This window comes from Callorhinchus milii, unplaced genomic scaffold (assembly GCF_018977255.1).
Source record: "Callorhinchus milii isolate IMCB2004 unplaced genomic scaffold, IMCB_Cmil_1.0 Scaffold9, whole genome shotgun sequence".
In the NCBI taxonomy this organism is placed as follows: Eukaryota; Metazoa; Chordata; class Chondrichthyes; order Chimaeriformes; family Callorhinchidae; genus Callorhinchus; species Callorhinchus milii.
In genome coordinates, this window is record NW_024704750.1 from 853,574 (window position 1) to 869,735 (window position 16,162).

Below are 16,162 nucleotides of genomic sequence, written 5' to 3' on the forward strand. Positions count from 1 at the left end.
ATTTTAAAAAGGCATCTGACAAAGCGCCGCACAAAAGGCTATTGCACAAGGTTAAGGCCCACAGGATTAATGGGAACATATTAGCACGGATTGAAGAGGGGCTAACGGGTAGAAAACAGAGAGTAGGGATAAACGGGTCATTCTCGAATTGGCAGGAGGTGACTAGTGGAGTGCCACAAGGATCAGTGTTTGGGCCTCAGCTATTTACAATTTACATCAATGATCCAGACCAGGACATCGAATGTAACGTATCTAAATTCGCGGATGACACTAAACTCGGTGGGAGAGTGAGCTCTGAGGATGATGCAAAAATATTGCCACAGGATATAGATAGGCTCGGGGAGTGGGCAAGTGGGCAGATGGAATTTAATGTGGGGAAGTGTGAAGTTATTCACCTGGGTAGAAAAAATAGAAAAACAGATTATTTTCTAGAGGGGGAGAGATTAGATAGTGTTAGTGTTCAGAGGGATTTGGGTGTCCTTGTACACCAGTCTCAAAAAGTTAGTTCACAGGTGCAGCAGCAACTAAGAAGGCGAACGGCAGTTAGCGTTCATTGCAAAAGGTTTAGAGTAGGGAAGTTGTTCAGATTCTGGGCAAGCTAAGTCAATTGGACCCCAAAAAATGTACTTGAATTAGGTGTGTTTTTAAAAGAAAAAGCCTTCTAATTTTGTTAATTATTGTTTTGTTACTTTACTGATTTGTGTGCTAATTGTGTTTACTCTCCTCTTTGGCACTTTAATGTCTATTGAAGCACTGTAGTACAAAGATGGGGCGGGAAGGGGGTGATTTTCCATTTGCCTGTAATAATTCCTTGCATTATAATGTTTGCATTCGTTAGTGCAGAGTAAAGGGCACTTGCTGACCGAGGTAAGTAAATCTATGGACAGCTGGAGACTTTTTCCCCCATTCTTCTAGTCCAGTACTACTGTGCTTTGTGCTGTCAATCTGCTTTTAGAAAGAAGAGAACAACAACAAACTGCATTTACACAGCACCTTTCATGTCAGGAGAGCGTCCTGAAGCGCTGAACAGTTGGGGGTTTGCACCTGAGCTGGAGGTTGGATTTGCAACGGGTGTGGGGAGGGGGCAGGGGGAGAAAGCTAGAAAGATGACCTAAGGTGCAGTCAAAGAGGAAGGACTTGAGACAGACCTTGAAAGGAGGCTTTTGTGTATTTTTTTCAGTAAAGCGATGGGTAAAAAGAGCAGAGTGAAAACACAGAAATCGGGAGGTGGAGCAACATCAGCCATTTCTACAAAGGAAATAATGAATCTGATAACCGAGCTGCTTCAGAGTAAGTTCCTGTGTGTGTGTGTGTTTGTGTTTGTTTCAGTCGTTAGTATAGACTTCTCTCCACCAGGAATTGAGGTCATAATACAGCACATATCTGAGGGACTGCGACATTGTTGAAATTGCCAATCTTCGGGTGAGGTGTCTAAACCGAGGTCTTGTCTATGGTTCATCTGTGGTTTACATTGGGTTGGAACTCTACTTCATTAAGAATTGGAACAAAAACTGTGGTTTGGGTAATGAGCTTTTGATCCTCATTTTGATCCTTGGAGTCCTGTAGCTCAGTGGTTGGAGCACTCGCTTTGCAAGTGAGAGACCTGAGTTCAATTCCAGGCAGAGGGCGAAACCTTGGGCAAGTTTCCTTACTCCACACAGAGCCTAATAATAATCCTCCAAAACCAAAAACAATAATAAATTGGTCATTTTCAATCTACGACTGTTTGTGGGACATTGCTGTGCGCAATTGGCTGCCGCGTTCGCCCACAAATATACGGTCAATTCACTTTACAGTGTGTTCTGTGAAGCGCTTTGGGACGTCCTCCCGACGTGAAAAGCGCTATATCAAATGCAAGGATTATTATTATTATTATTATCCTTGACCTACAAGAGTTTCAAAGGGATTTTGAATGAAGCATCGCAGTCTTGCCCCAGTCCCAGTTTAAACCTGGTCATTAAGTATTTTCAGGCTAAGCTGCAGGTAGTTGAATAACCAGTTTTATATTTTCTTCATGAACTTCCTGTGAAAGAATAATCTGGTTTAGCGAACGAGTGAGAAGAAACATTGACCACTAATCCCTTCAAAGCAGCACACTTAAATATTCGTGTTTGCTGGTTTCGTTACAAGATAATGGTAATCCTTGTATTTGATATAGTGCCAATAATCAATACAATACAAAATTACATTTGTATAGCGCCTTTCACGTAGGGAGGACGTACCAAGGCACTATAGTAACTCTACATGTTGTAGGCGAACACGGCAGCCAATTTGCACACAACAGTGTCCCGCAAACAGCCACAAAGTGAATGACCAATTTTATTGGGAGGATTGTTGGCCAGGACAGAGCTCCGACACACCTGCTTTGCAATCATTTGTCCCTGTACACAATTAAATAACATAAAGCACAATTGTGCTTCCACCAATCAAATTTGGCAGATGCCCAAGAATTATTGCCAACAAGATTGCTCAACCCCATCTCTCCTCATTGATTAAAGATCCTGCTTTACATACTGGTTGTAGTATTTGGATATAAAACCACCTCCAAAGGGAATCTTTATCAGCCAGTTCAGTTAATGTTCCAAAAATTGCATGGTTGCCTCGTTGCATCAATAAACCATGCAGTCACACTTTGTCTTACTTAATTTGGGTATTTGTGTTTGGTTTCAAGTTAAAGCCCAAAGGCATACTAAATGTCAGTGGTTTGGGCTGTGTCAACAGTGGTATTTGGAACAGAGTCTAAGTGGCTGGTTAAGAATAAGTACAGAGCCAGACCAAGGCTATAATTTTCAATTTTATTTAGTGTTTTTTTTATTACAAAAGACCATTTCAATAAACTCACATTTGCCAAACGCACTAATCTAGACTTTCCTATTTTCTAAACCACATTTGTTGTATCCGCTATTTTCAACTGTTGATTTTGGAGCCATGATTAATCTTGATCATTTATCCAACCTGGTGAGTTTTCTGTGAAATATGTGAGTCATTGCTGTTCCTTTGATTAATGGTACAACTCCAATGGAGCTATAGACTCATTTCAAGTGCTGCTTGTTTCTCAGAGTGGCTACAACCCAGTCTTATAGCTTGGAATCAGAAGCAATGGGCACTGCCAGAGAATGCAGACTGAGATATCTGCCTGGAATCTTAATAATAATAATCCTTGCATTTGCTATAGCGCTTTTCACGTCGGGAGGACGTCCCAAAGCGCTTCACAGAACACACTGTAAAGTGAATTGACTGTATATTTGTGGGTGAACGCGGCAGCCAATTGCGCACAGCAATGTCCCTTCTTGTGCCCTTCTGGGTGATGATTGAGCACCAGTCGGGCTGAAATCGAGCCAGTCTGCCTGGCGTACAGGTTTTGTTGACATTTTGGTGAAGAATGTGTACAGCTGTGGAAATGATGCAGTGAACAGTATATACAGAGAGGAGCTGGAGTCCTCTTCACAGCAGCAGCCACTGTCTGTACCAGATCAGCTGAAGAGGATGAGATCCACATGTAGCTGGGAGTACTGTGTAATGCTCCTCTACAGCAGTAGTAATTTGCACTTAGGATCGATCGCACCTTTCATGTAGGATGAACATTTCAAAGTGACTATGGGGATGACCAAAGGCATAGTCAAGTAAAGGCAAAGAGAGAATGAGCAATGCAAAGGGATTTGGGGAAAGAACTGAAGACCTTCTTCGTACCTCTCTCCCTGACTCACAGTGAAATAAAGGAAGATTCAAATTATTATTCTTTAAGAAAGAGGACATTGAGGGTTAAAATAATGATTTATGACCATTGCTGCTTACTCAGAGATCCTGCCCAGCACTCTGGTCTGAATCTGAATCCAGGTCTCCTAAGAAACTATGTCCTAACCCACTGTAACACATTTGACTTAAACTGCCCTTATAATGGAGTATATATTTACAGTATGTAATGGTTTCATTTTTCTCTTTTGAAGAATGCAGTAACCCATCAACAGCACCAGGAAAAGAATGGGAAGAATATGTACAGATCCGAGGTCTGGTAGAGAAAATACGTAAAAAGCAAAAAGGTATTTATTTGATGGCTGATTTTCACTTTCAAACCATTCTTGCTTCATAGTTTTGTATCACTGCCAGATTCAATTACCAGTAATGTAACCAAGATGTTAATAACAATAATAGTCCTTGCATTTGATATATCACCATATCACGTTGTTGAGACGTCTCAAAGCACTTTGCAGGATATACCGTAAAGTAGTGACTGTATTTTGTGGGCGAAATGCAGCAGCCAATCGTGCACAGTGGTGTCCCACAAACAGTCGTGGATTGAGTGACCACATTATTGTGTGTGTTTTTGTTTGGAGGGATTATTACCTCCTGGGAGTTCCGAAGGGAGGGGAACAGTAACACACTGAGGGATTGGGTGTCATTGTATTTCATGAAAGTAGAGCAGTTTATCAACATTCTGTCATCCTCATGCGATACGTTGCTTTGGAACGTTTCTGAGAAACCTTTATTGTTTTCTATTTTAGGGTGAGGCGGGAGACTTGTCATACACTGATCCTTGACAAGCTGACTTTTCTTTGTAGGGTGATATCCTAGCTTGTACTATAGTCCTATACTGTATATCCACAGGTGGCTTTAGTACTGGTCACTTTAACATTGTCTGAAGCTTTGTCATCGTATTTGTTGTTCCGTTATCTGATCTGTTATTCTTCATCTTATTTATTCTAGTTCATGCGGAACTAGAGTATTTTGTTCCGATGTGGATTTCTCTCCTGGTTCCTAAATTATTTTGTTTGCAACTGTTTCTAGGATTATCAGTGGTCTTTGATGGGAACCGAGAAGACCACTTTGCTGAATTAATGGAGTGGGGAGCTGACTGTGGAGCCTCGACCGAAGGGTTTGAAGTCACTTATTTCTCTGAAGAGGGATATGGGTTAAAGGCAACGAAAGACATCAAGGTTTGTAACCTTTTGCCTTCGTCAGCATTTTTCCTTTCTTTGCACAGAAGTGACCTTTTTACTTCAAACCATCCGTGGTGGGTGGCTTCCAATACCTACCTTTTTTTTGTTTCGTAACCAAAGGATCACGTGTTTCTTGTGTAAGTTTTGGGATTTCACCTCCTGACACCAATTGTTAGAAGTTCTGTACATCTTTGGTTGACTCACTTGGTTGAATGTCTTGGAGTGGGTTGAACGGTACTCAACTTGGGCTCTCCAACCTCTTATTGCTAACAATCTTTTTATTATGTGTTCACAATTAGATTTCCTATTCTGTTTGCCTCCAAAGAACGGTCACTAGACTGTATAAACCCTGTGAAGCATTTTGAGACTTCCTCCCCACGTGAACGGTGCTACATCAAATGCAAAGATCAGCTTTGCATGATCAGAGCGTGATAAACTATTATGTTGCGGCAAACATGTCTTGTGTTGGTGTCAGGGTGGAATGTTCTCAGAAAGGTTTATGGCAGGAACTCTTTCCTTTCCACCCTCTATCTGAAGACGGTTGTGTGAAGATGAATGGCTCTCTTGTAGAGAGAGCGAGGGAATAGGAACCAAAAAAACATTTCCTGACGAACTCAGTCCTATCTTAACTAAGGACCAAAGACACATATTTTGTGTGTGCGTGTGTGCGTGCGTGTGTCTATATATATATATATATGTATATATATATGGGGGGTCTGAACAGTGGAGAATACATCACAAAATATTGTCCCCCAACTAGAAAGATTGTATACTTGAGCCTTAGAGCTGGCGATTCCTGCAATTGGGCAGAATTTATTTTAGCTCTCAGCTGAGTTATTGTGTGCAGCACCTCAGAGACATCAGCTGCTCCGTCAGGGGAACAAAGGAAGTAGATTTATTTGAACCAGTCTAATGGCCTCATATGCTGAAACCTTTTGGCAAACCTTTTTCTGAATAACGCAAACCTTTTCTGATTGTTTTAAGATCAATCAAAATGATGTCCCCTCCCCTGTCCTACTTTCCTCAAGGGTATGATTACATTATTGCACCAAACATCATACTGACTAACAGGATTAAATCGAAAATGTACTCGATTTGGAGTTTCAGTGAAGATTCAAACAAGGAATTAACTTCAAGGCTGACGGGGATTTGTTGCAGTTGGCTGAGGAATCTGGTTTACCAATAAACAAACTTGACACTGAGCCAAACCACAAAAGAATGGAGTGATCCCGGCTGCTGTGAATAGCAGTGGCTCTTTATACCACCAGTGGCTTTTATTACACCACATCAAGATGTAGCTTTGAAAGTAAATCTTCCTTGGATTTGTTTATCCCAACTTGCAAACGTGGGGAGAAAATAATGGTGTTGTCATTTCCTAACCGGAGGCCATAAATTTTTTTCTAGGTTTCCTTTTTGTGCTTTTAGCTGGTTAAGCTCACACTCTGGGGTCCCCTAAGCTTTGGCTCTTTCCAACCTGCACCAAAGTACTCTTTGGAATGACACCCGGCTGACAGGGGGTGGGGGGGAAAGACCATAAATTCTTAAAAAGGGGAACTCGACAGATGTGGTGAGTTTTTTTTACAATGGGCAAAAGTGAAGGAATGTGTATCCCCAGTGCAGGGGGATGGAACTAGAGCAATCCCACGTCATGTATAGCTCCACCAAGAGCAACAACTACCACTCTTATTTATATATCTCCTCTCACACAGTAACGCTTCAACTACTTTGCTGCAGCAGTACACCTGAACACTGCATTAATTGACTTATTTTCCGAACATTTGTTGATTTTTTTTGCTTCTAATTATATTTTTCTACTCAATTTTTTGTTGTATTTTTTTAAAAAGTTCATGGATTTCACACTGTTGAGCACAACCAATGAGATATGTGAATAGGAGTCTTGAGATCCTAGCATTGAGAATGTTTTGCAAAGTGGGCACAAGGCTGAGGCAGGTTAGGTTACAGCTTTCCTTGCCCAATGTTTAATCAAATGAATTGCTGTAACTTGGCAACTCTGCATTAAATCAGCAAATGAGCTGGGAAGCTGGAACCTCCTGACAATGTGGCTTCATTTACTTATAATCTCGGCTGCGTTTCTTTTGTCAATCGCTGTAGCCATGTTTGTTGTTGGACTCGAGTGATGTTCCCTTTTTTAATTACTCGCTGGTTCTAAGGGAACATTGATGCTGAAAACAAGTAGTTGTTTGTTAGACTGGATACACAGATGTAATTGTAATAAATTTGAATTTGTCCATCAATTCAGCAGCAAATGTTTTTTGTGAGGCTTTCAATGCTGTCAAACTGTGCCAAATTGTGGTTATTTTTAGCATTTAAATGCTGCCAGTTTATTATAGATGTTTTTCCTTCTCCAGCAACTCTCGTCTACAAAATACAGACATAACACTTTGTGGTAATTCTTGTGAATCATTTTGAGGTGTCTTCTCGACGTGAAAGAAGCTGTACGAAAGCAAGGATTATTATTGTATTCCATATTTTCATTTTTTGGGGTCAGTCGGGGGGTTGACGCATGGTGCTGAATTGATGGACAAATTTTAATTTATTACAATTATGTCTATGCATCTAGTCTAAATAACAAACATGGTGACGCATCACCATTCTTAAGAGTATCCAGACCAAGCTGAGTTCCAGGCATCTCACCTCCACGTGGAAATTCCCATGTATTGGAATGGGATCCACATTCATTTTAATGCATATTTTCACAACCCTCTTTGTGTGAAGAAATGTTTTAATGACAATAATAATCCTTGACATTTGATTTAGTCACTGATCACATAATTGAGACTTCTCAAAGAGCTTTACAGAATATATTGTTAAGTGTAGTGACTGTATGCTTTGGGAGCGAAACCAACAGCCAAATACGCGCAGCAGTGTCCCACAAACAGTCATGGATTAAGTGACCTTTTTTGGGGGGGGTTTTATAACCCCCGGAAAGCTCTCTGCAAATCGACCAACAACCAGGTACCTACTTACTGCTAGGTAAACAGAGGCGTGTGGAGTAAGGAAACTCACCCTTCCCGGGAATTGATCCCAGGTCCTCTCGCTTGCGAGGCGAGTGTTCTCACCACTGTACTACAGGACGTCCTTAGCACTTATACGGCTACAAAAATTGCCGGGATGGACTGGGATTGCAGAGCTTTCAGCAGCTTCAGCATCCAGTCATCCTGACGGTGTGAAAATGTTGGCTGTCTTTCAGAATGAAACTTAACCTGCCCAAGCATGCAACCCATTTCATAAAATCAACATTTGTTTTTTTTCCAAAGAAATGGGAAAAACTGATCAGCCATGGTTGTACCAGCAATATTTTGTTGCTGCTGCTTTGTATTGAGAAATAATAAGTGACTGGAACAAGCCCGGAGTCGTTCATTTTTCCTCAATTGATTCAAATGCTAACATTACATTCAAATTGACTAATAAAGTTTGCACTCAACCTCAGTTTATTTACTAAAAGTCAGTTTCATTAGGTCAGGACTAAATTGTCCTAATTTGATGCAATTAGATCCCATTACGCCTGTACAATGTTGTTTCCTTATTACCATTTGTTTCAACTAAAATTAACTAGGAAAATATTGTAACCAACATTTGCTTAAGTATCTAATTAAAATGTTGCCCAAGTATAATTACTTAGCTAAGTTTGGTTTATTGTCAGTCGCTCCTTTCCTGTCTCTTTTCTCCAGGACTTGTAGCTTTATTGGTTCTCCTTCATTGAATTAACCCTTTTTATTATTCTTCTAACTGTAAATTGACAAAGATGTAGATCACTAATACTTTTTTTAAATATTAAAACAAAATGGCAGTAATTATTGCCTTCAGCTTCCCGGGATTCTTTCATCGCTTTTATATGTTGAGTCGCATCATTTTACTGAGAATTGATTGCATGTTGCTGACTAAACCATTGACGTTGAGTCTTTGCTCTGAACTTTATATTCATTGCTATTATGTGCTTGGATCAGAGAAGATGGTGGTAACTTGTTTGTGTGTGCCTTTTAGGCAGAAGAACTCTTTCTCTGGATCCCCCGAAAAATGCTGATGACTGTTGAATCTGCTAAAAATTCTATACTTGGTGAGTAACGGTTTTGCCAGGTGTAGGTTGTTCATTAACATGCAATGGCCTGTTGTTCACTTTAGTAATTTTTAAAAATTGTTTCACAAATACAAGCCATTTGAGAATCAAACGGCTTTCATTCCCAATAAACTCCCTTCTTTGTGTTTTTTGGGTGATTGGATTTTATGTGTTTGCCACCTTGAGTGCTGTAATAGCTATGTTGCTTGGTTTTATACTAAGTATTGGAGGGCTCCAAAGGTACATCGCTGCGGGTCTAGCCAACCTAGAGCAGCAAGGTCAGATACCCAACTATTGAACACTGTGGTCTACAGCATCAGCATAAATTTGTGATGTCCTGTAGCTCAGTGGTTAGCACGCTCGCCTCAGAAATGAGAGGACGCGGGTTCGATTCCCGGCAGAACAAGGCAAAATGTTGGGCAAGTTTCCTTACTCCACACGCCTCTGTTTACCTAGCAGTAATTAAGAAATTGGGTGTTAGTTGATTGGCGGATCACTTTCTGGGGGTAATAATCTTTTACGTAAAAAAAATTGATCACTCGATCCACCACTGTTTTGTGGGATACTGCTGTGCACTGCGTTTTGCCCACAATCAACTAACATTACATTATATCCTGTGAAGCGCTTTGAGTCGTCTCAATGATGTGATAAGGCGCTTTATCAAATGCAAAAATTATTATCATATTCTCATCCATGTGGCATCTCTGAGTCAAATGACCAATTTAGACACAAACTCAGTGAAAACAGTTTTTATTTTGACGGTGGTCAGCCATGGGACTCAAGACTTCAGAAGTCAGCTCTGTAAATTCCGGACGGTTATTCAGATGTCCTCTAAATCTGAGCGGATGCCCATTTTTGTGATGGGAAGTTATTAGTCCGTACATGAAACGAATAATAGTACAGCAGAGGCCTGTTAAGAGCAACTTTGTTTAGCCAGTGTAAAGGTTTATCACCAGGCTTTGAACCTGTGTCACAATAATCGTTTGTCCCGTCTTCACTGAAGCTTGCGCTAGGATTATTTAAACGTGTTCTCACCCTTCCCGTAAGCAAAAGCAACATTCTGGTGTTGGCCGCAAGACATTATGTGTCAGACTGCTGATGGCTTTCTGCGAACGGAAGTGATAGGTTCCCGATGGGAGTAAGCAGGAATAATGTTTCCTGGCTTCATTATGCTGTGATCTTTAGGGATATCAATAAGTATTTCCTTTTTAAGAGAACAGCCATGCCAGATCATTTGTGAAGTCTTGACTTTGCCTCGTACAAAAGCTCATTACTCAAAATCCTGAATCTATAGCATCACTATTAAAACCAAATCTTCCCTTTTTTGCGTGTACTGCCTTCAAAACCCTCTCAAGAACGTATCTGCTTGACTGTACCCTTGGTCAACACCCTCAAACTCTCTTTCCTTCTCTCCCTGCTCAGAGAGCCCCATTAACTTTGTGAAGCATTTTTGATCCGATCATCCTCACGAAGAGTGGTAAATAGGTGCAAGTCCTTTTAAACTTTCCGGATGCTGTGGTTAACTAAACAAATGATCCTTGCATTTGATATAGTGCCTTTCACATCAGAAGGACGTCTTGGAGCACTCACAGGATGCATTGTAAAGCATAGTGATGTGTATTTTGTAGCAAATAAGGTGAACCTATGTCTGGGATTAAACACCTCTATTGGCGGACCCTATTGAGCTTGGGAACATTATATCTCTCAACAGAAATGAAGGTTCTTGCTGAGCATTTTCAACCTTAAAAGATTTTTAATGAGATTGGTCATTTCTCATGTAAGTTCACGTATTTCCATTTTGGTGATGGAATGCGAGTATTTATTCTTCTTTTTTCCCTTAGTTTAGCAATGCCAACATACAGTTTTTGTTGTTTTACATTCAGGTCTCATCTATGCTCAAGACCGGATTCTGCAAGCTATGGGCAACATTACCCTTGCTTTCCATCTGCTGTGTGAACGTTCCACTCCCAATTCTTTCTGGCTCCCTTACATTAAGACGTTACCTGCTGAGTACCACACCCCCTTGTATTTTGAAGAGGAAGAGGTGCATTACCTTCAATCGACCCAAGCTATCCACGATGTCTTCAGCCAATACAAAAACACTGCTCGCCAGTACGCTTACTTCTACAAGCTTATCCAGGTGAGCTTACCTTGCTGCACATTCTTTTTCGTTTAGGATAAGTTCATCAGCAAGTGTTTTAACCGTTGGGTTTGCTAATGATTGACTGGATGGACATTTTGGAAGACTTGACATCCAGCCATTTGACATTGCGTGGAGGGCACACACAAACGTGAAGATAGACAAAGTGACTCCCGTTTGATTTTATTTCTGATACGCCTAAAGAGTTTCATCAGGCTGCTGCTTTTTATATTGCTTTGGCATGGGAGTGGGATTATACAGGGAAATCATAAGTGCCATCAGCCAGTCAAGGTCAAACGACATGTGGAGACATCTGTATTTTCAATTTTGGTGTTCCTGGGCTCGGGGGAATCACTGGCCTGTCTCCATTTCTGCCTTCAGTGACTGCACGTAGTTTAGAATATAACACAATTACCAGGCGTAATTTCTAGCAAGCCAACAGTGAAATCACCTGAATCCAGTATTTTCTAATTCAATTAACCAGTTTGCGTGTCGTTAGGGGACTTTACAAGGCCAATTAATGAAGTAGTAATAATAAACTTGGAGGCAATAGGTGCTCTGCATAGTAATACACAAGGTGAGCAGCGCAAAACTGGTGCACGAACTGAGATCTTTGTGAGTTTGGCTATTAATGTCTTGCTGGACAGTTTTGGCTTGGCTTCGCTCTCGCGCCTCAGGATCAGAAGGTTGTGATCTCCTAGTCTAGGCTGATACTTGAGGGCAGTATTTTGATTTGCTGGAGTTGTGCCGCCTTTCAGATGATTGTTAAACTGCCTGTTTAACAGTGGATGTTACTCTTATTTTTCTCTGGGTGAGAATATCCTCATTCGAGGCCCGCACCAGGATGTGAGGTCAGAATCTTGGCTAACACTCCAGTGCAGAGCTCAATGTGTTTCATTTCTCTGGTCTCGTGAAAGTGGATGACAAATCGCATGTGAAATGGTTAATGGGAAAGGGTGGAATGAAAGCAGTTGAGGTTGACGGGTGCAAAAGTCTTCTCTATGTAGTGCTCTGGGCATCACAGGGAGGACAAGCACCCGGGCGGTTGGCCTGAAGCGCTCTGGGACACTACCCCACGTGAAGGGTGCTGTACAAATGCACGTTGTTGTTGTTGTTGTATCTGTCGTCGTTGACAAACAGCATCCAAATTGAGATTGAATTTGGGAATTTTCCAAACCCCTTTCATGGTCTTAAAGATTGAGTCAACAGTGCGCCAGAGCAGTCTGAGGTGTTGGACGATGTCATGCTTGCACCTTGCGGGAGAAGTTGCTGGGCTCTGAGAACCAGGACGGCAGTGAAGCTGCTCCTCACTACCCAGAGCCATGTTCACTGTCTGAAGCCTGTGCGGCTGCACCGTTAATCAGACCCGGCTACTCCAGCCCAGTGCGAGTGAGCAGCCAGGGGTGGAATTTGAGAGACTACATTAACCCCCTCCTGTCTGCACCCTTTTATTATGACCCTAATGTATCATTGCCCCCCCAACCCCACATACATACATACATCCCCAACTGCTTTTATGCTGCTCTGTGGAGGCAGTGCCACAGTCTGACCACAAGAAGGAGCTGTGGGGTTCAGAAGCAGATTTGTAGATTCCAGCACATCTCTGCTGCGCACACACACACCCCACAACACACCCTTATCCTTGACCTACAAGAGTTTCAAAGGGATTTTGAATGAAGCATCGCAGTCTTGCCCCAGTCCCAGTTTAAACCTGGTCATTAAGTATTTTCAGGCTAAGCTGCAGGTAGTTGAATAACCAGTTTTATATTTTCTTCATGAACTTCCTGTGAAAGAATAATCTGGTTTAGGAACGAGTGAGAAGAAACATTGACCACTAATCCCTTCAAAGCAGCACACTTAAATATTCGTGTTTCTGGTTTCGTTACAAGATAATGGTAATCCTTGTATTTGATATAGTGCCAATAATCAATACAATACAAAATTACATTTGTATAGCGCCTTTCACGTAGGGAGGACGTACCAAGGCACTATAGTAACTCTACATGTTGTAGGCGAACACGGCAGCCAATTTGCACACAACAGTGTCCCGCAAACAGCCACAAAGTGAATGACCAATTTTATTGGGAGGATTGTTGGCCAGGACAGAGCTCCGACACACCTGCTTTGCAATCATTTGTCCCTGTACACAATTAAATAACATAAAGCACAATTGTGCTTCCACCAATCAAATTTGGCAGATGCCCAAGAATTATTGCCAACAAGATTGCTCAACCCCATCTCTCCTCATTGATTAAAGATCCTGCTTTACATACTGGTTGTAGTATTTGGATATAAAACCACCTCCAAAGGGAATCTTTATCAGCCAGTTCAGTTAATGTTCCAAAAATTGCATGGTTGCCTCGTTGCATCAATAAACCATGCAGTCACACTTTGTCTTACTTAATTTGGGTATTTGTGTTTGGTTTCAAGTTAAAGCCCAAAGGCATACTAAATGTCAGTGGTTTGGGCTGTGTCAACAGTGGTATTTGGAACAGAGTCTAAGTGGCTGGTTAAGAATAAGTACAGAGCCAGACCAAGGCTATAATTTTCAATTTTATTTAGTGTTTTTTTTATTACAAAAGACCATTTCAATAAACTCACATTTGCCAAACGCACTAATCTAGACTTTCCTATTTTCTAAACCACATTTGTTGTATCCGCTATTTTCAACTGTTGATTTTGGAGCCATGATTAATCTTGATCATTTATCCAACCTGGTGAGTTTTCTGTGAAATATGTGAGTCATTGCTGTTCCTTTGATTAATGGTACAACTCCAATGGAGCTATAGACTCATTTCAAGTGCTGCTTGTTTCTCAGAGTGGCTACAACCCAGTCTTATAGCTTGGAATCAGAAGCAATGGGCACTGCCAGAGAATGCAGACTGAGATATCTGCCTGGAATCTTAATAATAATAAATAATCATCCTTGCATTTGTATAGCGCTTTCTCACTCGAGGACGTCCCAAACGCTTCACAGGGTAACACTGTAAAGAATTTGACTGTATATTTGTGGGTGAACGCGGCAGCCAATTGCGCACAGCAATGTCCCTTCTTGTGCCCTTCTGGGTGATGATTGAGCACCAGTCGGGCTGAAATCGAGCCAGTCTGCCTGGCGTACAGGTTTTGTTGACATTTTGGTGAAGAATGTGTACAGCTGTGGAAATGATGCAGTGAACAGTATATACAGAGAGGAGCTGGAGTCCTCTTCACAGCAGCAGCCACTGTCTGTACCAGATCAGCTGAAGAGGATGAGATCCACATGTAGCTGGGAGTACTGTGTAATGCTCCTCTACAGCAGTAGTAATTTGCACTTAGGATCGATCGCACCTTTCATGTAGGATGAACATTTCAAAGTGACTATGGGGATGACCTGGCTGAGAGGAAAAGAGGGAGAGCTTGAAGGGGATGACCAAAGGCATAGTCAAGTAAAGGCAAAGAGAGAATGAGCAATGCAAAGGGATTTGGGGAAAGAACTGAAGACCTTCTTCGTACCTCTCTCCCTGACTCATAGTGAAATAAAGGAAGATTCAAATTATTATTCTTTAAGAAAGAGGACATTGAGGGTTAAAATAATGATTTATGACCATTGCTGCTTACTCAGAGATCCTGCCCAGCACTCTGGTCTGAATCTGAATCCAGGTCTCCTAAGAAACTATGTCCTAACCCACTGTAACACATTTGACTTAAACTGCCCTTATAATGGAGTATATATTTACAGTATGTAATGGTTTCATTTTTCTCTTTTGAAGAATGCAGTAACCCATCAACAGCACCAGGAAAAGAATGGGAAGAATATGTACAGATCCGAGGTCTGGTAGAGAAAATACGTAAAAAGCAAAAAGGTATTTATTTGATGGCTGATTTTCACTTTCAAACCATTCTTGCTTCATAGTTTTGTATCACTGCCAGATTCAATTACCAGTAATGTAACCAAGATGTTAATAACAATAATAGTCCTTGCATTTGATATATCACCATATCACGTTGTTGAGACGTCTCAAAGCACTTTGCAGGATATACCGTAAAGTAGTGACTGTATTTTGTGGGCGAAATGCAGCAGCCAATCGTGCACAGTGGTGTCCCACAAACAGTCGTGGATTGAGTGACCACATTATTGTGTGTGTTTTTGTTTGGAGGGATTATTACCTCCTGGGAGTTCCGAAGGGAGGGGAACAGTAACACACTGAGGGATTGGGTGTCATTGTATTTCATGAAAGTAGAGCAGTTTATCAACATTCTGTCATCCTCATGCGATACGTTGCTTTGGAACGTTTCTGAGAAACCTTTATTGTTTTCTATTTTAGGGTGAGGCGGGAGACTTGTCATACACTGATCCTTGACAAGCTGACTTTTCTTTGTAGGGTGATATCCTAGCTTGTACTATAGTCCTATACTGTATATCCACAGGTGGCTTTAGTACTGGTCACTTTAACATTGTCTGAAGCTTTGTCATCGTATTTGTTGTTCCGTTATCTGATCTGTTATTCTTCATCTTATTTATTCTAGTTCATGCGGAACTAGAGTATTTTGTTCCGATGTGGATTTCTCTCCTGGTTCCTAAATTATTTTGTTTGCAACTGTTTCTAGGATTATCAGTGGTCTTTGATGGGAACCGAGAAGACCACTTTGCTGAATTAATGGAGTGGGGAGCTGACTGTGGAGCCTCGACCGAAGGGTTTGAAGTCACTTATTTCTCTGAAGAGGGATATGGGTTAAAGGCAACGAAAGACATCAAGGTTTGTAACCTTTTGCCTTCGTCAGCATTTTTCCTTTCTTTGCACAGAAGTGACCTTTTTACTTCAAACCATCCGTGGTGGGTGGCTTCCAATACCTACCTTTTTTTTGTTTCGTAACCAAAGGATCACGTGTTTCTTGTGTAAGTTTTGGGATTTCACCTCCTGACACCAATTGTTAGAAGTTCTGTACATCTTTGGTTGACTCACTTGGTTGAATGTCTTGGAGTGGGTTGAACGGTACTCAACTTGGGCTCTCCAACCTCTTATTGCT

At 41.3% G+C, this 16,162-nt stretch overlaps 1 protein-coding gene across 3 annotated transcripts in view; it reads left to right on the forward strand.

The window, feature by feature from the left end:
• setd3 (SET domain containing 3, actin histidine methyltransferase) overlaps positions 1–16,162 on the forward strand; it is a 59,469-nt gene that overhangs the window by 10,999 nt on the left and 32,308 nt on the right. For all 3 annotated transcript variants that reach the window (XM_007908534.2, XM_007908533.2, XM_042338183.1), the window contains exons 2-6: positions 1,181–1,290; positions 3,948–4,040; positions 4,786–4,934; positions 8,943–9,015; positions 10,899–11,155. In XM_007908534.2, the coding sequence (XP_007906725.1) occupies positions 1,188–1,290; positions 3,948–4,040; positions 4,786–4,934; positions 8,943–9,015; positions 10,899–11,155 (675 nt within the window). In that variant the 5' untranslated portion in view covers positions 1,181–1,187. The remainder of the gene's footprint in view (positions 1–1,180; positions 1,291–3,947; positions 4,041–4,785; positions 4,935–8,942; positions 9,016–10,898; positions 11,156–16,162) is intronic.